The 17,756-nt window shown below is 51.6% G+C and overlaps 2 protein-coding genes across 2 annotated transcripts; both read left to right on the forward strand.

Moving 5' to 3' along the window:
- The first annotated feature begins 6,809 nt into the window (after window positions 1-6,809).
- On the forward strand, window positions 6,810-15,545 carry LRRC43 (leucine rich repeat containing 43). The gene is made up of 13 exons (XM_065851497.2): window positions 6,810-6,905; window positions 6,981-7,256; window positions 7,830-7,940; window positions 8,059-8,198; window positions 8,803-9,041; window positions 9,799-9,977; window positions 10,361-10,484; window positions 10,592-10,731; window positions 10,891-10,980; window positions 11,265-11,471; window positions 11,952-12,039; window positions 14,268-14,446; window positions 15,463-15,545. The coding sequence occupies exons 1-12, from the start codon at window positions 6,810-6,812 to the stop codon at window positions 14,426-14,428; spliced, it is 1,851 nt and encodes a 616-aa protein (XP_065707569.1). The 3' UTR covers window positions 14,429-14,446; window positions 15,463-15,545.
- Window positions 14,642-17,393, forward strand: B3GNT4 (UDP-GlcNAc:betaGal beta-1,3-N-acetylglucosaminyltransferase 4). Its single transcript, XM_065851498.2, is given in 3 exon segments — window positions 14,642-14,790; window positions 14,792-14,947; window positions 15,463-17,393. Coding segments are annotated over 3 exon segments (1,437 nt in total). The 5' UTR covers window positions 14,642-14,655; the 3' UTR covers window positions 16,609-17,393.
- The last annotated feature ends 363 nt before the right edge of the window (window positions 17,394-17,756 follow it).

Here is a 17,756-nt window from a genome sequence, read left to right on the forward strand (position 1 = left end):
CAGGGCTGTCTTCATGTGTACAAGAAGGGGAAGCAATGCTTGCTGGAGGTTTTTTTTTAACCTATATTTGCTCTCAGGAGCTCTGCTGTGTGTATTCTCTTCCCTGAGGGCTTTTTCCTCCTGAGGCTGCTCATCACCAGGAGGTGGGCAGGCAGTGGAAGCTGGGTGCCGGGAAGTTCCCTGTGTGCAAACACAGAAGAGTCCCTGTTGTCACCCGGATTGATCTTTAACGTGTTCCTATCTCAGAATAAGGTGTGTGTATCACAAACCCCAACATCTTTCCATCACAAAATGGAAACAAACCCACGAAAGACTAGACTCATCATGACCCTAAGTCCTGCTGCTGCCTGCCCTTTTGACACTTCTTACAAAACCCATCTGTGACTCCTCCATCTCAACTGTTAATTGCCCATAGGCCTTGAAAGCCAACAGCTTTGTTTTCCATCAGGGTAAATGAGGAACTGCATGTCAAGAACCCGCTCACTATCACAGCGGAGATGCAGCACATGGTACAGGTGAATTCCCCAACTCCCAGCCCTCCAGGGCTGAGGGGGATTTATCTGAGCCCTGACAATCCTGCACCAGGAAAACTACGGATCTGCAGATGTTGCCGGACTGTTCTGTCTGGGGATGGCAGCCTTCTCTTCTCAAGAGTGATTCAGTGAATGCTCAGGTCATGTTTTGAGGATCTCTGGGCTTCAGGGTGAGCTTTTGAGCACTTTGCCTAAGGGCTGAGCCGCAGAGGTCCTGAGAATCTCTTGCAAAGGAAGCCACACAACCACCTCTGCGTTAGGGCTAATGCTGGCTCTCGAGTTTTCTCTTTACTGCGCAGACCAAGCTTGGTCATCCAACACGTGGCTCTAACCTGTTTAATATCCCTGCCTTTTCTGAAGCTGCCCCATCTTCTTGGAAAAGTGGGAAGGGCTCTTCAAAAAAGACATGTGGCTGATGTTGAAGGGTGCCAACTGTATCAGTAGACAAAACGACAGTAACTGAGTGGCTCCACATGCAGAGGCTGCCTACAGAAGCTAAATATACTCCGTCTCACAACATCAGTGAGTGCTTGCTGTAGGAGCTTGCAGAAATGAGCATAAGGCAGATGTCAGAAGTGCTTTAGTGGTGCAGTTGTGTCACTTTGGGCATCAGACTGTCCGCAGTTGCTGTTTCTGTCTCACCCAGGCATGCGCTTACACTCTCGTTCTGACTCCTTGGTCATTCCTTCCTGACCTCAGCCCTTTGAAGTCTGATGCTCTGTTGTCAGCCTGTCTGTCCTGCTGCTCCCAAACGCTTGTGGCAAAGTCTGAGTCTCTTGCAAGCGCATGTGAGGAGAACACCGGCTCGACACAGCTTTGCATAAGCCTGTGTCTCCCTATTTCAGGTGTGTACCCTGTGTGCATGGACTCCAGCTCTCCAGGTAAGCTGAGTCTGCAGGGCCGTGCCCCCATGGGAAGAACAACTCCCTTCTTTTTTTCAGATTGCTCTTCCCATGACGTGAATTGGGACAGACAATCTGACTCAGCATCTTCGAGCTTCCGAGGAAATCTGTTTCCAAGGAAGACACTTTCGTGTAGCTATTTACATATTCAGAAGGTGAAAGAAAAGATGTGCATGAGAGAGAAAACCACAGGGAGTGGCCCTGTTTAAGTGGTTTGTGTCAACCACTGGAAACGGTGATGCCTAAGCCCTCAGGATGTAAACGTCTTCCTGCTTGTAGTGGTTTGCTGACCCTACCTGGGAAGGTCAGCAGATGTTGCTCCTGCCCTGGGGATGAGCCCGTCCCCAGCCAGTGATCCTGGTGCTCCATCCAAGTGTCTCTGTTACCAGCTCAGCCGCGTTTCGGTGCTGTGGTCGAGTCTGAGCTGGTGCTGATTGTGAACCGTGAGAAGGAGTAAACCCAGCCCAGACTCTGAAGCTGTGATGCAGAAGCTGCAAGAATTCAGCCATCAGAGGTGGGAGCTGCTTAGAAAACAATTTACCCACTGGTGGATCCAAATGAGAAACCGCTTGGGGTCTTAAGAAACAAAATCGCTGTGAGTAGAAATGGACAGGGAAGGAGGACGTGTGCTGTTTCTAATATCTTTAATAAGGACCAGAAACAACTAGTTAATTTGCTGTTTAATAAAAGGCTAGGTTTTCAGTGCAAAAATATTGTAAAAAAGAATGGCGTAGTAGAACAAGAATCCAGCAATATTAGTCTCATTTAATCTCATTTTAATTAAATTCCAGGTTTTATCCAAGTATAATGACAGAAAAATGAGTAAAACCATTCACCTACTAGGCAGCAAATACATAATTCTTCCCTTTCAGTATTAAAATATAAAAGCTAAAAATCTGAATAAATACATATAAACTATATAATCACTTAAATTTATAAAAAGAAATGTATTACATATATTCATAAATACGATTCGCTAGCAAAGAGAGAAGTACAAAATCAGTCTACTAACAACTTTTCTTTTGAAAACTAATTACTAGAGAAAAATATAAATGACATTGAAGTGACTGAAATCACACTTCCCTGTTTGCTTATTTATATAATGATTGGTTAATTAAATCACCCTGAGTTACATCGGTCCATCCTTTTTATATGCTGTTGCAAATAAAATGGTATAAATAGTTTTATAATAAATACAATCAATAACTTAAGGCGTTCATCCTTTAAATATTAAATTAGACTAGATGATATGTTATAATATGTAGAATAGAAAGTACATTATCGGTGGTGTTCCTGGCATCACACTGATCACAGAACTACTGGTAGGTCACATTTTGCCAAGTTTCTCATATCTTACAGTTACTTTTTCATCCTGGCGTATCACATTCCTGCTGAAGAGTAAATTTCTCTCATCTTTTGCATAACTTGTTCGTATTTCTGTAGAACTCTCCAGATGTACGTCTGCTTCCCCGCCGTGCCCATGCTCTGCACCCGACTCTGATCCACCTCCTTGTTCTGGCAGCTGTAGAGTGCAGCTCCTTCACTCACCGTCACGTTTAGCTGCTTGATATTTGCATCGACAGACGAAGTTAAATTCTTACCACACATTAATTCTATATTGCTTCTTACATTTTGCAAAACGTTGTAAAAAATGTGGAAAACGCAGCAATCTGCCTCAAAAGCTGGGCATTCGGGTATTCTCTCCACCATCTCTCTGGCCCGGGAGTTGGCTGTTAGCCAGCTCGCCGTTTGGGGTGCCACGGAGATACACGCGTTCTGTAGGGGAGGAAGAGGACAGAGCATTATTAATGTTTTGGTTTGCATCTTTCCTGGTAGTTGCTTCATGTTTGGATGTCTGGGTACATACACACACCTGCCTTTCAGTTTGTGTGTGCTTGGGGGTTTTTGTTGTTATTCAGTAGCTCTACTAACACCTACAATTCTTTTATCGAGCAGGTATTGCATGCTATCTGTGGCTGTAATTGTGCAGAACTTACTATCTTAATAGCCTGTTTAGCTTTTTTGGCATATGGGTAAAATTTACTTATGCAAGAGATTTGCTTTGCAGTGAAGTGGTTTTCATCTGTTTCAGCAGAGGTGGTTTTGATATCAAGAATGAATTCTGGTGAACTGTTTACATTGATTTTTATCAATGAGCTATTAGGAACGCGTTCCCAGTAATTGATATTCATCTGAACCGTTGACACTTGGGTTCAGTGCACGTTTTACCATCTCCAAGGAACGGATGTGCTGAGTAAGATTTTCGGCAGGAGTGCTCCTGACTGCTCTAGTGCCAGGATCAGACCAAAGACCAAGGCAATTCTCTCTGTGTTTCTAGTGTTTCATCCAAAAAGATGCCAGCGTCAAGCCCAGTGTGACTCAGGAGACCCAGAAGGAGCAACACAGTTAATTTAGAGGATCACATCTCGCAGCTGATTGAGGTGAAGCTGCCCCAGCTTTCCCCAGCTGTCTTAGACATTGCTCCAACTCCATCCTACATAATGCAATGTAAGTGCTTTCCTTCATGTATGGAATACAGAGGAGAGACCCAAATATTTCTTATAATCTTTCCAGTGTTTTATAATAATTCAAGAGATTTCTCCACAGACATAGACACAGCAAATGCGAATTGTATACTTACATAGTTTTTAAACAACGTAGTTGCTTTCGTTTCTATTATTGATGCTAATGACTTTATGCTGGTAGTAAAATGCTTCTGGCTGTGTCCTGTAGTAGTTTTGCTTTCTTCTGAGATGGCCGTTGGTGCCAAGGAGCCCAAAGGAACCAGTGAACAGAAGAGGAAGATTGCAAACCTGTTGATCTCTGCGTTCAAATGAAGAGCGGGGAAAAAAGAATACAATGATCATTCTCAAGCACCTACATCATTTTTGCAAAACTTCCTCATTTTGTGCAACGTGCTGAATTTCTAAAGTGTATAGATGTTAAATAACTGACCCTAGTGATGACCATCCACCAATGCACCCCTACAACCCGTACCAAGGCTGAGTCTCACCCACCTGTGTGGCGTCTCATGGCGGGCTGGGAGAGCAGTGGACTTGGCTGAAGCCTCGCTGGATGTGGGTGCTCAAGCTGCTGGTTGCCTGGAGTGCTGGAGATGCGGATGGCCAAACTGCGTTTAAGTACTGTGGAGTTGTGCGTCAGTGGCTCCTCCATGGGTTTTTCTGTGGGTGATAGTTTGGGGTTTTTTTCTTTTTTAAAAGATTACATCAAAAGTTGGTTCAAGTGCATCTTCACTGATAGTGATCTAGGTACAGTTTCAAACTGACAGATGGTGTCCTGTGTCATCTAGTTGACTAGTTCAGGATGCTTGGCTTGGCCATCCTATCTAAATCCTTGGGATCTCCAAAATGTAGGATTTAGAACAGAAGCTGTGTTGTGTTGTTTTAGAAAAAGATGGTTGGAACATGCAAGCACATTCTTGATGTCCAGGATCCCACCTCCCCATCTCTATCGCCCTTCTCTCTAACTCTCCTGAGGCTGTTTTCTATTTCCAATACCTAAGTGCAGGAAATTCTTACAGAGAAAAATCGTTCCTGGGATTGATGAGTACGTGGCTGCGATCAGACCACCTGCAGAACTACCGATAGTTTAGGACGGAAAGGAGGGCAGAGGAAACCCCTATGAACATAGCACTGTGGAAATGCAGAGTGACACATACACACTCTGTGATAAAAGATACACCTGGAAGGTAGTCAGAGATTCAGAGATGAATGCATATCAAGTCACCAGAAAACTGTCAAGGAACAACAGCTTGGTGTCAAAATAACCAGTTCTGTTTTCTATGTGAAATAATCTCTGAAAATAAAAAGCTTGGTGTGCGCGTGAACTCCTCTGAAGTGCCTGAGACTGGCACAATGACTGATGCCCAAGGCTTGGAATGGGAAGGGACATTTTCCCTGTGCCATGTTGTACTCAGGTCCCACCAGCCTCTAACTTCATGCCTCGGTTGTTTGCTTGAAGCCGCAATAATGGAGATTCACAAGCTGAAGGTGGTTCTGCTATGTGCTGCGAGGGAGCCCCGGGCAGCCAAGCAGAGAGGTGCAGCCATCCCAAGGGGATTCACTTCTACTTGCACGACCCGTGTTCCCAGATGTGCCAAATAATGCAAAGCAAAATGAGTTATCAGGGGCTGCAGCGTCAGGCAGCAGATAGAACAGCAGAGTGCTGGAGGAGAACCAGAAAAGAACACCTCTGGCAGATGTTATTTGAGGTTTTTATTATTGTTTGGGGGTAAATGGAGAGAGATGTTTCTCTGTGAAGGATTTTCCTTAGAAACATCCCTGCAAAGACAGTGATGGGTACAGATGGCTCCTTACAGGCAGAAGGGTGGACAGACAAGCACTCACAGCCAGTCTTCCCCAAGGGCAGGGAACATCTCTGTGCAGCACCAGTGGCAATAGGGCCCACTTATTTGTAGCAAGAAAGAAAAACGGCGTTCTTACAGCTTGGCTCTTCCACGAAACACGATTTAACCACTGTCAGTGCTTTTGCATAGATTTTTGGAAGATTTGACTTCATTTTCTACTGAGAATAGCGGTTTGCCTGGTTATTCCATTCCAGGGCATGCCGGTGTCTCTTGGTACGTACGTGCTCTACACATCCTTTCCAATCTGAACACAGCTGTGATAAGCTGCTGAGCTGATAAGGTTGCATATTGGCATCTGTCCTATAAAACCTGACTCAAGAGGAAGGTCAGCTTTCCACCACGTAATTAATTTAGTGAAGTTTTGCTGACACAGGCTGCTCTGTAGGCTTCCTAAAACCGAATTTGTAGCCATTGCCTCAACACCTATGGCTGGAAAAAGCAAATAAACCTCAGAGTGTGGAGACCTGAATCTGACCTGAGACAGAGCTGAGGCTCATCTACTTTTTCCAAGTGTAAGAGCCGGTATTTTTATCTGTGAACTTTGTTTTCCGATGGCCTTGTGCTGATGCGGTGGTAGCAAGTGAGTGAACAGCAGTGCTTTTACAGCAAACTGATAACCTGACTGCTTCCTCCCCGAAACCTGAGTGACACTCAGGATGTAGATGAGTGAAATGCCAAATGCCATGTCACAGGCCCTTGGCCAGGGGACAGGGCTGACACTGCACCCTGAAAACGCTGCACAAGGCCGCCCGCTCTTTCCATGGTGGGGGACAGCCCCCAGCCCCCAGGGTGAGATCTGAAAAAGCTGGGGATTTATTCCCAGCCTGAGGAGCTCGGTGCTGTCCCAGGCTCGCTCCACAGCTCTGAGTGCAGAGCCTGGTCCCCAGGGCACCCGCGCTGGTCCCCAAGGCATCCGCGTCCCTGCCATCTCCTAGCGACAGGGACGCTGCCACAGAGCCAGGGAATTCCCTGCTGGCCTGGGCTTGAATGGCAGGATATGGCCACCGCAGCTTCTCTGCTGCTTTTCAGGAGCACCTGGGGTGCCTGGGACTGCGGGACTTCCCCTGCGGCTTTGGCAGCTGGGTAGGCGACGCAGGCGACACAGCCGTTGGGGGGTCTGCAGGGCTGTCACTGTCTCTCCTCTCTCCCTCTCTGCAGAACAAGTCTCGCTTTGATGCATGCACGAGGCGCCACGGAGGGCGGCTGGGGCTGGGGACACAGCCCACAGGGCAGGAGGAGGCTGTGCCGCTGGGCGAGGAGAGCCCCGAGGCGCTGGTGGGGCTGCTGAGGGACCCGCGCAGCCCCTGGGCTCTGCCACCAGACTGCAGCCCCCAGGAGCAGCACCTGCGGGAAACAGCCGTGCTGACCCCTCAGATCGTCTGCGCCTCCAGTATCTTCCAGATCTTCAGGTCCCTGCGGATCACTGGCAAGGGAGTAAGTGCAGCTGCTGGGGCCCATAAAGCCACCAATCTCCAGGTCAGGAAACCGTGCCATAGAATCATAGAATCATTTTGGTTGGAAGAGACCCTTAAGATCATCGAGTCCAACCATAACCTAACTCTGGCACTAACCCATGTCCTTAAGAGCCTCATCTATGCGTCTTTTGACCACTTCCAGGGGTGGTGACTCCACCACTGTCCTGGGCAGCCTGTTCTAATGCCCGACAGCCCTTTCTGGAATAAATGTTTCCTAATATCCAACCTGAACCTTCCCTGGCGCAACGCGAGGTCACTTCCTCTCATCCTGTCACTTGCTACTCAGGAGAAGAGACCAACACCCTGCCTTCCTGCTGAGAAGGAAAACATCTTGGGAGAAGGACACCTTCTCCATCCTGAGGTCTTCCTGGATGACACTAATGCAGTGGGGGTAGAGCTGCTGCCGCCCCAGCTGCAGCGTGTTGCACAAATCCATGTTACACTTATGTCACGTGGATTAATGCTGCGTGTCCATGTCACCTTGGCCACCAGGTGGCTCAGGGAAGCGTTGGCCAAACCCAGCTCTCTGCAGGTGGAGGAGGTGGACAAGGGTCTGTTGCAGTTACAGCAGCTGGAGGAGCTCATCCTCAGCACCAACCAGATCAGCAGGATCACCTCAGCCAACCTGCCCCGGACACTGAAGGTGGGTGTCCCTGTGACAGTGGGATGGGGAGGGAGGTCCCATCTGCGAACACAGCTTGAGGGACCACCAAGAACAGCTTATTGCAAAAGGTGTTTGTTGTTCCCTCTGTCCCGGGCAGGTCCTGGAGCTCTGCGGCAACGCTGTGGCTGATCTGCAGGGCCTGTGCGCTCAGCCCCCTCCGGACCTGCAGCACCTGGGGCTGGGATACAACCGGCTGTGTGGCCCTTCGCAGGACAAGTACCTCACTGCGCACTTCTGGTAACGCCGCAGGCTGAACGTGGTGGGCTCCTGAAAGGGTGGTGGGCAGATATCAGATGGCCTCAAGCCATCAGGATGGTCCATGTTAAGAAACAACAGCCCTTCAGCAGAGTTGTTTTTGTGCTCTGTGTCCAACGCCTGTGCAGAGTGCTCTGTCTCCATTTGTTGTCTTCTGTCTCATGCTTAGAGGGTGTCTTGGTCAGTGGCCAAGTTGTGGAATGGGGACATCACCTGGGGACCTACCTTGACACCCTGCCCACTGCAGTTCCCGTGTCCCCGGGCAGCTTCCTTTTTCCATGCTCTTCCCAAATCTGCTCTGGGAAGGATCTAAAGTTTAGACTGCATCACCAATTGATGCAGTGGGGTGGTTAATGGATGCTAAAGGAACATGGCTTTGAGTTATGGGGCAGACTGGCGATGGACCATATGGCTCAGTAATTTGGAATTGGTCTCTTCAGACTGTACCACTGGATTCCCCAGTTTGACGTGGTTTGTGCTGGGGAAACACAATTTCTATTTCTTTTTTTTTTTCCCCAGAGCAGTAGCTCTCTATCTTCAGATGGATGCTGTTTGCCTAACTTTCTTCTCTGGGTTGTCTCCTTAGGCCAAATCTTGTCTCCCTTGACCTGAGCTTTAACAACCTCACGGATCTGCTGGGGCTCGTCTCCCAGCTGTCCAGCCTCCAGAAGCTCCGCATCCTGCTGCTCCAAGGGAACCCACTGGCTCTCATTCCCACGTACAGAGGCTTCCTCGTGGACAGCCTGCCCAAGCTCTCCATCCTCGATGACATCTACATATGGCCTGATGAGAGGCACCGGTTCCATGGTTTGGCGAGGCAGCCAGGTGAGCGTTCACCTTTGAACCTGACTGTGCTGACCCCGTGATTTGGGAGATGGTTTCATTGTAGTTGAGCTAGGAGTCCTCAGGGAAAGCTCTGCATGCAGTATTGGCTTCCTTTTTGCCTTACTGCAGGCAGAGATCTTCTTTGTGCCTTTTTACCCCACTAGTACAAGTGGGTAGACAGGCAGAGGACCCTGCAACAGTGTAACTGCAATCAAGGTAGTTTTAGCCTTAGTCAGGTCCAAAGATTGCAAGAACAACCTAATCCTAGCCTAGCCTTGGTGTCATGGCCTGCCCCCATCTTTGCTTCCTAGACACCGTCTGGTTTCAGACTGCTTTTTCCTCTCGAGCTGCTTGAAAGAGGAAACATCTCCACTGGAGAAGGTGCTCAAACGAGTGCTGCACTGTCAGCATGAAGCGGTGCCACCTCTGCAGCGCGGCATGTCCCCAGCTGGGACGAGGGGAGGGGCCTGGGGACACCCAGGGTGGGAAGCTCCTCTTAATGGCCCCTACTGAATGAGTTTATGCACTGGATGTTGCTCTTTGGAATCTAAAATGATGACCAGGGAGACGAGCAAACCAAGAGGTGTTTGTGTAGCTGTGGAGTGACCCCATGTGGCAGTGGCTTGTCACAGTGTTAGCACAGGGAGGGATGCCAGCTTGTGGGACACAGCATTCTGGGGGCTTCTGCTTGCTCTGTGCCTTCCTTGCTCTGGAAGGAGAACGCTGCAGCTTCATAATAAGATTATTTTCCTTTTAGAACTGATCCGGAGTGAAGTACGAGTGGTTGTGAGCATTGGGGAAATCAAGGGAGTCCCTGATCCCAGCGCCCATCAGCAGCTGGAGGTCAGCTCTGAGTTTCCGGTGATCACCTACAGCTACTGTGTGACATACGAGTTTGCAGAAGGAGAGGAGATCAAGGACAGCAGCAGCACTGAGGTTTGTGCTTAACTGAGCTCCTGCAAGCAACAGGCAGTGGCAGGTCACAGCAAGAGGGACTTCACCTCCGTGCTGTGGAGTGAGGCTGTTCCTAATGGACCTGGTGTGGGCAGCAGCAGTGCTGGGGACAGAATTCACATGTGGCCACATGTGGCAGAACAAGTCCCTGCTGCTTGCGTTCCCTGTCCCTCTCAGGGAGCCCAGAGCTGCTCTGCACCCGGGGTCGCACTTACAGTCCCTCTTCTGGAGCAGATCCTGTTCCTGGTGTCCCTTCTTCCAATGATGAGGGTGGTCTGGGGAATGGGATTTTGGAGGCAGCTCTGCTCACTGGTCCTGCAAATACAGACAGACATATTCTGCCAAGAGATCCCTCTCTGTTCCAGGTAACAAAAATCCATCAGAGTCCCGTGGTGGCCACCCTGGACGTGGACAGCTCTGCTCAGGACACAGGAGAAACAAAGGGCCAGCAGGAGCCTGCAGCCATGGAGGAGCCCAAGGCCCACTCTGGTAATGAGGATTAGCAGATTAATTGACACCGATCATGTCCCAGGGTCTGTTTCTGTCCTTGTGAAGGAGACTTCTCTCCTCAATAACTTTTTTGTGTCCTCACACAGCAAAGGTGTTTGTCACCCCTGGAAAGCCCTGGGCAGACACCATAGACTGCAGCTACAGGAAGGAACACACTGCCAAGGACTTAGTAGGGCTGAAGTCCTACCTGACAGCTGGAACAATCGTCTCGGTCGTGGAGGAGAAGGTGAGTGTTGTGGCAGCACTGGGTGAAGGGGAAAGGGCTGCTGGGCGGCCCTGCAGTGGGATTGTGTTCCCTCTGGGGGGCAGCCAGGGGTGGTGGTGACCTCAGACCAGGGTCCTGGGGCATCCCAGCCCCTGGATTTCCAGCTCCTCTCTCCGGCAGGTGCTTTCATGGCCTGTCGATGCTGACCCAGAAGAACCTGAAGTCATGAAGGGGAAGGCAAGACAGGGGACGCAGAAGAACAGTGCCAAGGTAGGGTTCTAGGAGACAACAATGTCCAAATAACATCTGAGTTGCAAAAATAATGATAGGGGAACAAGGGTCCTTCTCCTGGGCCTGTTTGGTGTGTTGGAGAATCTTTCCTCCGTCTCAGACCTCTCACCAAAGCCCCCATTGCTGTGGGAGGGAGGCAGCGGTGGTTTCACACACATCTTGGTCAGGGTGCAGTGGTGGGCAAGGGGCTGGATCAGGGTTGCTGCCTGATAAAGGGACCCCAGCCCTTTGCTGAGGTTTGTCCCCGTGCTGGTGCTATGCAGGGTCCTGCGCCCAAGGACAAGCAGAAAAAGAAGAAGAAGGAGACACCATGTGAACTCCGCAGTGATCCTCCCATTCGGAGGACCCTGGGCACCAGGAAGGTGACCCTGGAGACCTTGCTGGCCACCGAGGACCTGATGGCAACTGTGTGTGACTTTGGGATCCTGATCACCGAGCAGCCGCTGCAGCCACTCAATCTGGAGGAGAAGGTCAGGAGCGAGTCCTGGGGCAGGGGTTTAACATGTCCTGCGCTGCAGCTGGCCCAAGCATCCCTCCTGTCCCTTAGTTCTTCTCTCCATAAAATGGGGCTGGAATAATCCTTCCTGAGCACCACTCATCACTTCTGGTATCGTTATTTGTTGTTGATGCTAGCAATGAGTAGTGCTACTTTTTATAGGCCAAGATTAAGTAAATAGATGAGTTTATTGTTCCATCTGAGAATGTGAAAGTAACCCCTTCTGCTTCCTCTGATGCTTGCTCTCTCTCAGTGTGGCAACACGCACCAGCTGTACTGACACTTTCTGTTTCCTGGATTCTCTTCTCTGAGCAGCCCCACTGCTTCCCCTCACTCCTTTCCTTTGCCCTTTAAGTCCCAGTGACAAAACCCAGACAGCAGTGGCTGTCACAGGACTGACTGTGGCCAGTGAATTTCAACACAACCTAACATGTGGAAACATCTCTCTCCACAGGACAAGAAAAAAGGCAAAGACAAGGGCAAAAAAACGAAAGCGGAGCAAGAAAGTCAGGCCAGGCTGAAAACCACGGCGTCTGCCAAAGGTAACGGAGACTGGAGCTGCTGGGCTGAGGGTGGCATGTGTGAGAGCAAACAGAGCAAACACCAGTGGTGCCCGGCTGGGAGCAGCCACGGGTCCCCAAACCCTGCCAGCTCTGCCAAGCAGGCGCTTACTCACATCCTGAGCATCGGGCTGTGAATACATCCATTGACTGTGCGGGCTGGAGGGTTAGACACACGCCCGGACACCTTATTGAATCGGTGTCTGAACAAGCACCAAGCGTGGGCTACCAGCTCTCCCGGGAGCGACACACACCTCTCAGCTCTGTGTGCTGGGGGAGAAGGGCAAGGCAGGTTTTGGGATGAGAGATGTGCTGCCCACTGTGCTGGCTGCCAAATGTGGCCGGTGGTGTGGGCCGGCACGGGCAGCGGAGGGCGGCGCTGTCTGGGATGCATAATAGGGTCCTCATCTGTTTCCAGCTCACATCTCAAAGTGCTTTGTAGTGGGGATTATTGCTTTTTCTGCCTTAGAGATGAGATGCACAGAGAGCCCCAGGTGCCCCAGCCAGCGCATGGTGGGGCTGGGAGCAGACCCTGGTCTGCTGTCACCCGTGAAGAGACCACCCTGTCCCCTGATGGGTGTCCCCTGCCTCCCCAGTGCAGAGCTCGCGGTCTGCTCAGCCAGCAGCATTGCTTAAACCACTGGAGACAAATGTCACCCTGCTTTTTGCAGGCTATTTTTCCAGCAATCTTGTTTTGGCTACAAAAACAGCGGTGCCAGCACATTGAAGGGGTAATGCAAGAGGAAGCTGCGGGGAAGGGGTGGTGATGCTGAAAACCTGCTAATGGGTTGAGGGGAAGCATGGAGCGGGCCAGGCCTCTGCAGCACCGCTTGGAACTGCCAAAGGAGCCTTGAGTCCCCGCTCTAGCATCACATTTAGTCACTAATTTAAGAGAGCAATTAACCCCCTTTCTCAAGAGCTCCGGGTTGCTTTTCTATGCCCTGCCACCCATGGCAAGGTCCCCATCTCAGAGCTCGGCAGTGCTAGGCTTTGTCTGTGCTCCAGGAGGCCTCATGGCCTTCTCAGCTACCTGAAAAGACAAAAAACCCTTAAATTATTGTTCCCCACAAGAAGATGTGTATTTTCAACATATGCTCAGGCTGTTGCTGAAGCAGGGAGCTGCTGTCAAACAACTGCAGGTTAGCAGTGGTGTTTTTATTTCCTTTCTGCCCCAGTGCCTGTGGTCAGTGTGCATGCAGGAGGTCTTGCCTTCAGCCTGAGCGAGAACGAACCCTTTCTGCAGGGGTTTGTGTGGCTGGAGAAGGTGTTGGGTGCACAGAAAGCAGCTGCTGCTGCAAGAAACCTGGAGCAATTAGAGAATCGTGCTTAGTTTGGTGTCATCTTCTGCCTGTGCAGGTGGAGGCTGGCTGGCTGTACAACAAAGCCACCGAGTGCATGTTTCGAAAAGATGGTGCCTAAAAATCTGCTGCCCCCACAGCCTGCTCCACCCAGTGCCACAGTGTCCCGTGGCTGTGAGTCACAAGTACATGCTGATTGCAGCTGGGGTGACAGACACGGCTGGGAGGACAGGTGGGGTGCTGGAGCGCCGCTGCACGCGGTGTCTGCAAGCCCGGGCTGCTCCGTGAGTCACCAAATCGGTCGTTTGGCACTTGCTCATCACCTGGGTACCACGTACCACGTGGAGCTGCGGCGGTGGCCACGCTCTGAGGTGCAGGGGACGGCTCCCAGCCCCTGCCCCGCTGCAGCTGTGTGTCCGGCGAGGCTGCGGAGGGACCAGTGCTCTCACAGCCGGGAGCTGAGGCTGATTTGCATCCCTCAGTTGGCAAATGCACACAAATAATAAGTCTTCTCAGAGGAACTGGGATCCCTTCCAGACAGCTCAAAGAGGAAAGGCAGCAAGCTTTGTCTTGAGCAAACGCTTTGCCCAGACATTGAAGGATTTTGTCAGAAGTAGTCTCACGTAGGTCTCATTTTACCCCACACTTGGTTTTCCAGGATCCTCAAAATGATTTGGTTCTGCGTCTTTCTTTTTCTCCTGGGAATTATAGAGGAGTTTAATCACAAAAACCCAAATTCATTGCCTGCTTAAAGATGTTCTTTGGGCTTCTTACCCAAAGTCATATTCAAATAGGTTTTCCCTCAAGGCCCAGAAGTCTGTGCTAATGTGGTGGGCACAACCCCCCTGCATACTGCTGCTTTTAGGGTGATTTGTTCTGTCAAGACAGTGACAGATTCACTTCTTTCCACAGGAAAAGGAAAAAAGAAAGACTTGGCTGAACTGGAGGAAGGTCAAGTGCTCCAGCCGGTGCTGCTGACAGTTCAATTCCAGATGCAGCTGCTTCGGTGGCCCTGGGCAGCCGACACCCAGAGCCAGGAGAGCGCGGCCGTGGCAGGGGGGAAGGCTCCATGATGCAGCTGTAGCAGAACAGTGAGTGGGAAATAAAACCCACGGGGGTGCCGCGTAGATCGTGGTTCAGCTGAATCGCCAGGGCTGGGAGCTGGGGCTTTGTGGTTGTCTTGGGGCTGCAGCTGAGCTTCTGCAGGAGCTGCAGTGTGCGGGGGCTGGCGTGTGGTGTGCAGGGGGTGTGCAATGTGCAGGGGGTGTGCAATGTCCGTGATGCAAGGTGCGTGTGTGATATGCGTGTGCAGGGGCTGTGCAATGTGCAGGGTGCAGTGCCCGCTGTGCAGCACCATACACGCTGCTCCGGGTCCACAGTGACCTGTGCAACCCCCACTCCGCACGCGGGCGTCCCGGGGGCGGCGGGGCCGGTGGGCGGGGCTGGGCGGGGCCGGTGGGCGGGGCCAGGCGGGGTGGGGCCGGGCTCGGCTCCTCGGGCGGCGCGGAGCGGCGGCTGCTCCCGTTGAGTCCCGACGGCGGTTCCTCCCGGTGCGTCCTGGCGGCGGCTGCGTGGAGCGGCGGCTGCTCCCGGTGAGTCCCGACGGCGGTTCCTCCCGGTGCGTCCTGGCGGCGGCTGCGCGGAGCGGCGGCTGCTCCCGGTGAATCCCGACGGCGGTTCCTCCCGGTGGGTCCCGGCGGCGGTTCCTCCCGGTGAGTCCCGGCGGCGGCTGCGCGGAGCGGGGCGGGGGCTTCGCACCGGGGGGTTCGCACCGGGCGGTTCGCACCGCGCTCCGAGCCCCGGGCCAGGCGGGCTCTCCGCGGGCTGGGGGCGGGGCGGTTCCCCGCGGACTCCCGAGCCGTCCCGGAGACGAGCAGCCGCCGTGCCCGGCAGCGCGCTCCCGTCCTCACCGGCAGCACCTGGTCCCGGTGGGACACAAGAAACAACGGCGAAGGGAAACTCCAGGACCCGTCCCGGCGACTCCCCAGCCTGGGTCGTGCTCTCCATCCCGGCGTGGCTGCGGGTGTGGGAGTGCGGTGAGCACGAGTGGGAGGCGTGAGTGTGCAGAGCTCGTCCATAACCGGCTTGTCTTCCTCCGACCGCACAGGGGCTGGGTTCTGCACCAGAGGCTGCCATGTATCCCAGGACTAAAAACCTCGCACTTTACGTCTTTTCAATCATGCTGCTGGCGTGGGTTTTTTATATGAAGAAAGAGGCAAAGTTGGCAGCGTCGTCAGCAGACCCGAACGTGGATGTAGTGAATCACAAACTGAAGTCTTTGGTGCTGGACAATGCTGAACCTGGCAAGTGTTTGCCAAACTTAACCCTTGCCAATTCTTCTCTTGCCCTCCCAGAGCTTCACCGCGTCTTTTTAACATACAAGCACTGCCGGAACTTCTCGGTCCTGCTGAAACCTTCCAGGTGTAGCAAAGAGACGTTCCTCTTGCTGGCAATCAAGTCTTCCCCGATCAACATAGACCGACGGGTGGCGATCAGGAACACATGGGGGAAGGAGGTCTCCATCCATGGCAGGCGCGTCAGGCTGGTGTTCCTTCTAGGGCGCTCAAACGCCAAAATCCAGGCACAGCCCCTGCACCAGCTGCTGGCTTATGAGAGCCAGGAGTTTGATGACATCTTGCAGTGGGATTTTATTGACAATTTCTTCAATTTGACCCTCAAGGAGCTGCATTTCCTCCGCTGGTTCGTGGAGGACTGCCTGCAGGCCAGCTTTGTGCTGAAGGGCGATGATGATGTCTTTGTCAACACTTACAACATTGTTGAGTTCCTCCGAGAACTGGACCCTGAGCAGGATCTCTTTGTTGGGGATGTGATCACCAATGCCCGGCCCATCAGGAACACCAAGGTCAAGTATTTCATTCCAGAGTCCATGTACAGAGCCCCCTTCTATCCCCTGTATGCAGGTGGAGGGGGCTATGTGATGTCTAGAGAGACTGTGCGCCGCCTTCAGAGCACCGCAGAGGACATAGAGCTCTTCCCAATAGATGATGTCTTTGTGGGAATGTGTCTGGCAAAGCTGGCAGTGACCCCAAAGAACCACGCTGGATTTAAGACTTTTGGGATCCAGAAGCCTTTCAATCCTTTTGACCCATGCCTGTACAAAGAGCTGATGATTGTTCACAAACTAAACCCAACGGAGATGTGGATCATGTGGACGCTGGTAAAGGACGACAGCATTAGGTGTGCAGTGTCGGTAACACACAACTACAGAAGGCGTTGGACAAGAAGCTACTGATGAGCACTGGATTGTGACTGGTGACAGATACAGGGTATTTAAACTAAAAATCAGGTTGTGGTAGAAACATGTCCTCTACTAACAGACTGTACTTGAGCCGTAGGGGTTTGTTATGCAGTGAGTGTGTTTCTGTCAGTGTGTTCCTGACGCAGTTGAACTGTCGGGGTGTGGATGGGGCCGGTACCTCGGTGAGGCGCGGCGGAGGGGACTCGGCTCGGTGCCTCCGGCCAGCCTGCAGCAGGAGGGAGTCACAGCTGCCGCAGGGACGTGAGGGAGGTGCCACCTGCTATGGAGGCTCCGCAACACCGAGGCTGGTGTCTGACCGCCGGCCAAAATCAGCCTCACGTAGGAAAGCTGATGATGACAGAGCACTTGAAATTACTTGAAAAGGTGGAAGAAAGGCCAAGTGTGTGCTGCTGGGTCCACTTGTGACTCCGCTGTCCCAGGCCAGCAATCCCACAGGTCCTGCTGGGCAGCAGGAGAAAGGCAGTGGAGTGGGGGGAAAAAAAAAGCCTCAAAAATGTATTAACACAGCACGGTGATCCAAGGGACTGGGCTCCGACTCAAGCCCGTTAGATTTTACAGAAGTTTATTACAGGTTTACTTGCACTGGAAGCTTTTGCACAAGCATTTTCTGATTGGGTCTGAGAGGAGCAATAATGTCTTGAATAATCACGGTGGTAGATACAGTGGCTGTAGCTTTTCCTGTTGTGTGGGAGGTGTTTGGGTTTTTTTGTTGTTGTTGTAATGTTGGGTATAAATAAAATACAGTTTTGAAAAGTGTTTTCACAGGAGTATTCTTGAGTCTCCTGAAAGCTGAGAGAACTGAAAGCCAGAGAAGGCTGAGATCTGGTGCTGGGCATTTGCATTAAGGAGTCATTGATAATAAAGAGGATGAAGTTATGTGGTGATGGAAACTCACCACTTCCTTTGCCATGAGCAGCTGCTGTTCTCTGCCCATCCTGACAAGATGTATAGATATAGATGTGATTCATCTGTGAGTGCTCTGAAGTTACTAATTTGAGGAGAGATCACATTTTTACGGAGCTTATCATCTTCAGAGTGCCTTGCGGCTGGATCAGAAGCTGCTGTGCCGTGTTTGAGCAGGAAAAAGCAGCCTGGAAACTTTAGCAAAAGGTGGCGGGTAG

This window comes from Patagioenas fasciata, chromosome 17 (genome assembly GCF_037038585.1).
Source record: "Patagioenas fasciata isolate bPatFas1 chromosome 17, bPatFas1.hap1, whole genome shotgun sequence".
Classification (NCBI taxonomy): Eukaryota; Metazoa; Chordata; class Aves; order Columbiformes; family Columbidae; genus Patagioenas; species Patagioenas fasciata.